This window comes from Echiichthys vipera (genome assembly GCF_963691815.1).
Source record: "Echiichthys vipera genome assembly, chromosome: 14".
Classification (NCBI taxonomy): Eukaryota; Metazoa; Chordata; class Actinopteri; order Perciformes; family Trachinidae; genus Echiichthys; species Echiichthys vipera.
Genome location: NC_139839.1, coordinates 10196479 through 10203830, shown reverse-complemented (window position 1 = coordinate 10203830; position 7352 = coordinate 10196479). Strand labels below are relative to the sequence as shown.

Here is a 7352-nt window from a genome sequence, read left to right as displayed (position 1 = left end):
TCATGTATCAAAATCAAAAGAATATTAGAGATCGGATTTGCCAGCAATGAAATAAAGAAATTAATTCTTTGCAAATTTAGCCCCCTCACATCTCGTTCTCCCCCTCCTCTAGTCTGATACACAAAGACACCATAATAACGTTTTTTAATATGTTGCAGGAAGCGCGAGCTGCATAGATAAATAAATTAACAGGCAAAAATAAAGCGTGTGCATGGCACCATAGCCATGAGACGACTCTTTATGTAAATCAGGCCTGACATTGCCCTTGTGACCAAAAACCCCCACCTCCTCTATCCCTCGCCCCCTTCCTTCCCTCTCTCTCTCTCCCTCTCTCCCTCTCACACTCTCTCTCTATCTCTCACACACCTCATTCGCAATTTCTTCCCATTCATAAAAATCTCGGCATCGCGCCTGCGCAATGCCATTCGGAGTCCTCCCCATTCATAAAAATGTAACCTCCGCATTTCAGCCCTCCCGAGTCGCTCTGCCCTCCCATTCACAAAAAAAAAGAGAAAAGACCGAGGCATCTGCGCAGTGCCGTCCCTTCCCTTTCCTCTACCCTCCCATTCATAAAAACTCACTTCCCTCCCCCTCGGTGGTTGCAACATCATACCCAAAGCTCTGCGTCCACAACCGCAGTCGTCTTTTACGCACCGGCGAGTGGAGAATAGTGCATAGGACCCGCTCTCCTTTCGCATTACCTTGCTCCATAATATTTCCTAACATTTGGACTTATCTTTATTCAACATTTGGGGAGCTACTTACTCACTCGCTTGGACTGGACCAAAACGTGCAGAAAAAAAAGAAATGAGAATTTTATCCTGAAACCACAGTAAGTGATCACCTCTGGTGTTTTGTCATCGTTAAAGGATTGTAACTTGTGAGCGTGTGGCTGCAAAAACCGACTATCCAGTCCCGTCACTGGCTACACTTGACTGTCCCTCACAATCTACTGGATCTCAGGCAGGAACACGCTCTTGCAAACTCTATTTTGCAACAAGCTGTTTCGCCGCCCCGTATTTGCACTTTGAGTCAATATTTAACCACCGATATCATACGAAAATCATTGTTGAAGGCGCTGAGAGGGGAAACACTGTCGCGTTTTTAAAACGTAACTTTTTCGAAATGCCGCTTCTGGACAGCAGGTTTCATCATTTAAAGAGTCGCTATTCATATCATCATTTAATGCCACTGCCACGATAAAAGAGAGCGGAACAGATCCACGTTTCCATCTGTGTCTAAATCTCCGTCCACTCTGAAGCTCTCGGGCGGTTCGGTTGCGTGTCTCGTTCTCGCTGCAGCGACCGCCTGGTTGGTGCACCATGTCAGTTGTGTCAGGTGTTTTTGCCATTATATTTTTCATCTTATCGGCTACTTTCCTAAAATATATATAAAAAATTGGCCTTTAATCAGCTTATTTTGTTTGCCAAGAGCGATAACGTCCAGGTTTACGCATCAAACTACGCGTTTAACCACCGCCGATTGAAACTACCATCCGTCAGTCTGGAGGCACACTGTGTAGCTACCAACCGTTTTTTTTTTTAATCCGTGTCATATTTTGTCAATGTACAGATAATACGTGCGAGGTGTTGCATACGTGTTTACAATGCCTATATAAACATGCTATTTGAGTATGCCGAACGGCCGCCTCCGGTTTTTATGACTCAGTCCATTCACATATTGAAGGGAGGGACGCGCACACACACACATGCACACGCACTTGAACACGCACTGTTCGGGCTTGGAGCTCATAATGGTCTAGATTTGACGATCACAAGCGCTTGAGTCGGTGCCAGAAATGTCGCAACAGGTCTCTCAACCAGGCTTTTGCAAATCCGAGGAAAAGGGGAATAACACGAGCTGACGGTCAAGCAGAGCTGTGTCGATACATTTGTACCTAAAATTAATCATCAATCAGCATTAATAAAGAACAACACGAGCATTGGGGAAATGCAGGAATTATCAACAGCATAATGCTTCTTATGGGCTGTTTTTTTTTTTTTTTACAATAGGCTTACAAAACACCACCGATGTGGGTCAGTGGAAATGTCGGTTGTGCTGCGTCGTCTTCAGTCCTCTTTTTCTTCTCTGTAAAGTAGGTTAGGTCTTTGTCGGCTCTCGAGCGTTCATCGATTAAATGAATGATGACACCTATTTCATTCAGGTTCATCGTGATTGGAGCGCACTGATTCATGCTCGCAACATCGTGTGCAACCAGCAGCTTTCATTCACAAAAACCTGCAGTTCACAAAATCAGATCCATTCACAAATTGCCAGATTTTCTCTGATTCGAATGTGTGTGTTTTCGCATAAAGATATTTATGAAGACAGATTTACAATAAAATACATTACAGTCATACCAATGTGTGATTCAATAGACCTATTTTCCTTTGCCTCTTGTATCCATTTTGGCTTTGTTGAAGTCCCTTTTCTGGCAACCTTCTCTCTTTGCTCTGCCTTGTTTTGCATCTTTGAGTCTTTTGCATGCAAGCCCTGCTCTCTGGTGCTCCCTCCTCTTTGGAAGGGAGGCAGTGAGAGCCCAACTTCTATTGTTCTAATGTCAAAGTTAGAATAGAGGAGGTTTGAAACCCTGTTGGTATTCAGTCTAAAGATCAAGATCGTTTGGAAACTCGACATTTAGAATATTGCAGAGATCCGGCCTTGGAAGAGATTTCCGTTGAGTTACCGAAATGCTCTGGTTTTAAAGATTTAATATCTGTCTTTGGTGAAGTAAACTACTTGTAATCTTAGTCAGTTTTATATGCTGTCTGGGGTGTTGATTTGAAATATAGTGATCTATTTTAGATAGTCATTGTATGATTTATTACAGTCATACAGAAAAGTAATGTAGGCAATGCAGTTTTAGTTGAAACTCATTAACGTGGTTAAATATGAGGCTAAAAATATGCAAAGTATGTTTTCTCTTAATATCATGTCAAATAAACTAAGGGTTTTGACCTTGATTTAGTTAAAGACAAATCGAGGAAGGCACCTATTGATACTCTGTTTATAGTTAACTTGACTTTCATTCTTTGGACAATGTTGTGACAAATTAACTCAGTTTAGTTTATCACAATGTTATTTTTCCCTTTCACCCTTTATCCATAAAGCACTTTGCTTTCTTTGTGGCTTAAGATAAGGTGTTAAGAAAAAAAGATGATCAAAGGGGTAAAAGAGCAAGAACTTAAACAACAGCACATTCAGCCAGTCATAACTTTGTCTCTTCTATCTGTCTCTGCAGTTTTGCTAAATGCTGCTTTAGAGTGAAGACGTGCAAGGCACCAGCCTACACATGGAGTCCAGGGTTCCCCACCACATCCCCGGAGTGTCCTCCTCCATCATATCCCAGCCCCTGCTGGACAGCCGAGTGCCCTACGGTCGCCTGCAGCACCCTCTCACCATCTACCCCATCGACCAGATAAAGTCCTCGCATGTGGAGAACGACTACATCGACAGCCCAGCTGTCGTCTCCCAGCAGCCCCCGAGCCAAAAGTCTGTGAACCGAAGAATCACCTGGCTTGGTCAGAATCAGGAGGCCTTCCTGGGGGCAAACCACAACCATCATCACAATCATCAACACCAGCACCACCAGCAGGGCAGGTGCGAACCCCACCCTCACCAGGATATCACCACCCACCCTTGGATTTCTTTTAGTGGGAGGCCCAGCTCTATCAGCAGCAGCAGCAGCACATCATCTGATCAGAGGCTGCTTGACCATGCTGCACCCACCCCAACGGTGGACCACCACCCAAACCTGCACCCTAACCAGGGCCCAGTCAACACAATCACAGCCCGAACTCCGGGCTGCTTCACTTCCTCTGAATCTAAAGTCCTCACCTCCTCTTCCTCTGCATCATCCTGCTCCTCCTCTAAATCGCTGGACCTCAAGTCTGCAAAGATGCCCACAGGAGGTGTGTGCACCACTGGAGGCCAGCAGGGGTTGGCGCTGATTCCTTCCTCCCCAGCCGAGAAGAAGCACCTCGTTCTCTGCGAGCACTGTGGGAAGTGCCGATGCACGGAGTGTACGCTTCCCCGAACCCTACCCTCTTGCTGGGTCTGCAACCAGGAGTGCCTGTGCTCTGCTCAGAGCCTGGTGGATACAGCCACCTGCATGTGCCTGGTCAAAGGTATCTTCTACCACTGCACCGAGGATGAGGACGACGAGGGCTCCTGCGCCGACAAGCCCTGCTCATGCTCCCAGGCTAACTGTTGCGCACGCTGGTCCTTCATGGCTGCCCTTTCAGTTGTCCTGCCTTGCCTGGTCTGCTACCTGCCAGCGACAGGCCTGGCCAAACTGGGACAGAAGTGTTACGACAATGTTAGCAGGCCTGGCTGCCGCTGCAAGAACTCACAGGGCGGCGTGAGTGCCCCTGTGTGTAAAAACGAAGGTGTGGAAGCAAAAGTTGGGACGCTAGAGAAGCAGCAGCAGGGGTCATGATAGTGGACCAGACTGGCTAGTGGTGGCCTCGCTAACAAATGGACAGGACCACACAGTACTTGCTTGCTCTCTATGGATAGGACAATCCAACACCAACCCCTTAAACTACCCCATTAATCTGCTGGAAGGTGACTTATGTAAAACAAAGGTACTTAAATGGCTTCTCGGCCTATGTTTGATAGGGTGGATGATCAAATGGGGCCTGATCTGAGGAAGTTGGCTAGTATGAATAGCAAGCAGGCCCTCAGAAATGTTTTTGTCTGTGAGAGTGAAATAAGAAGAAGAAGAAAAAGAGACTAGATTGTGGGACTGGTGTTTGTATTGTTTTGCAAAGATGGCTGAAGGCACAAAGTCATTGTACCTCTCTGCTGCTCTGAATTTCTCAGCTAATTTCTAACGGTAACTAACCAGAAGCTGGTTGCTGATCCTTGGATAACATGAAAGTTATTTGATGGAGATAAATATCTGTACACACCCTCCTCCCAACCCCCAAAAGCACAGCCCAGTGTCCCTCTTTCTGAACAAACACGAAAACAAGTGATTACCTATACTGGGGTTTTATGAAAGGGCACTGCAAGAGTGAAACCACCACTTACTTACTCTCTCAACTATTATGAGGATCACCATCTTTTAGCCTCACCATATTTCCTCTTTTAGCTTAAATGTGCTAGCTTGGTTTTAATCTCCACAGAGGAGCGGTAAAAACAAACTTTGAGCCTTTAAAATAATATTAATTCCCCATCATTCTCACTGAGTATTGTGCATAAGCAGTTGTACCGCAAGTGAGAGAGAGAGAGATAATCACTTTAGTGTGTTTCCTATTGGGGGGGGGGGGGGGGGCAGAGATGCTATAAGATTTTGAATGCTGTTCACCAATCACCTCAGAGGTAATGCATGTCATGACCTGCATGCTCCAGTCTAATGGTTACCCACCATGCTAGAAGTCAATGTGTCGTAGAGAAATGTGTAAAAAAAAGTACACCCAACCTTCTCAGGGACTGTTTCAGTAATCCTCTCTAGAACTTGGCCTACAGCATGTTGATTTCTAAACTGCCTAAGAGCCTGGTCTACTTCCTCTTTGCACAAGACGGCAAAGAAACATTTAGGGGCAAAAAGGCAATAGTGAATAATTTAAAACAAGTAAGCTAAGTGAGAGACAAACTGGCCAGAAAATAATGATTCCGGAGGAGAGGGGTTGCAAGTGACAGAGAGTGAAGAGGGGGGAGAGAAGGCATAGCAGAGTTAATGTTGTGTTTGTATCTAGTCAGCCTTTGTCAAAATTAAACCTGCCACTTGCACAAACTTTTTAGGACACATACCCCTTAAAGGATGTACTAAAGCACAGTATTAACCACCTCAGCTATCGTACACTACATTTAGTCCACACACCCCCAGCCCCCCTCTACACACAGTGTCTTCATTAAATTCTAATCATTATGCTGCATAGCTGCGTTAGTCATATAGTCTGTCTTTTATTCTGAAAGTCTATTTTTGTGGCTTGCATGATGTTCTTAGGACTTTGCCAAAGGAAGCTAGCGTACAGTAGCTTGTTGAGTGATCACAGTTGTTATGCACTCTTGCCAAATGGAGTTGATGGCAGTTGGTTCTTAAAGGCATGCTGCCCTTTAATACGGATGGCCTTTTCTGGTTGTCATAAAGGCATATACTGTCTTTATTGCTCCATTTACACCTATCTTTCATGTTGAACCCTTAACTTCCATTAGGTCGTCTAACTTACCTGTATTTGTCTTGTTGCACAAAGCTGATATCACACAGGAGAAAAAAAAGGAAAGAAAAAAAAACACACTGTCCTTTGTCTTGAATGTATGAGGCAATATTTTCAAAACCTAGCAAATCAGTCCAAGAGAAAGGTGCCAAAACTGAGAATGATTGTGTGACTGGGCAAATGCCTAAAACCATGTAGGTGGGTTAAAGGTGGGCAAAAATCACAAATGTTTTGACAATATATTTAGTAATAGAGCTATGCAGGTGAAATGTTATTTGCTGTAAATAGTTTCACAACATTTGTGTTCTTTAGAAGAGACTTTTAAATGTCCTTGAAAGATTGCATGGTACGTTATAACTACAATTCAGTACAAAATATATAGAGAATATATTAGATATATATTTTGAGGGTAAGATTGAGTTGTTTTTGAGGTTGTGAGAAAAAGAAGAGGGAGGATGGCGAGAGGAAGGTTTGAGGAGGGGTAACAGAAATGACAGGTCTTTCTATCTCTAGCACTTGATTCAGAAAAGTGTGCCCGGCAATAAAAATGAAGAAAAAAAACTGCTGTTTATGCTATACATGGCTCATTAGCAGTCGAGAGGCTAAGCTAATTCTCTGGTTCCTCTCCGAGTCCTAAAGACTGTGGACTCATTGAATCCACACAGGGAACACAATCTACCCCTATACGGATCAACCCATTTCCTGCTGTTACTGCTCAGTGTCTCAGCTCTCTCCCCTCTTTTTCTCCTTCTTGTTTTTTCCCCCTTCCTCTCTTCCCTCTTCTACCCTCTGTCCTCCCTGAGAAATTTCTCAACAAACACCCTTGGCCTTGATTGACAAACACAGCTGCTGTGCATAAACTTGTCATACCACAGAGACGGGAGAGAAAGACAAGTCTGTCTCTCTTTCTCGTCTGTTTTCCCCCTCCCCATCTTTGTTTTTCCTCTCAATTTGTAGTTCTGTGCCATCTTTTTAACCAGTGGACCTCTTTTTTCAACAGTTGCTGCCTTCCTTTCTTTTATTCTTCGGCTCTGTCACTGCAAGATTAATACTCTTCACTTCACGTTAGCTTTATACTTTTTACATGTGCTCGCTAGCCTTTTCAAGGTGTGGAATAATCATCCAACAATGACAACTCACTGATTAATATCTTTTTTTCTTCTTTTTTTTTATTTGCTACAATGCTGT

At 44.1% G+C, this 7352-nt stretch overlaps 1 protein-coding gene across 1 annotated transcript; it reads left to right on the top strand.

Moving 5' to 3' along the window:
• Positions 1-676: 676 nt before the first annotated feature.
• spry4 (sprouty homolog 4) lies at positions 677-5219 on the top strand. The gene is made up of 2 exons (XM_083927111.1): positions 677-832; positions 3242-5219. Exon 2 carries the CDS (start codon positions 3293-3295, stop codon positions 4436-4438), a length of 1146 nt encoding a protein of 381 aa, XP_083783237.1. The 5' UTR covers positions 677-832; positions 3242-3292; the 3' UTR covers positions 4439-5219.
• Positions 5220-7352: the final 2133 nt, after the last annotated feature.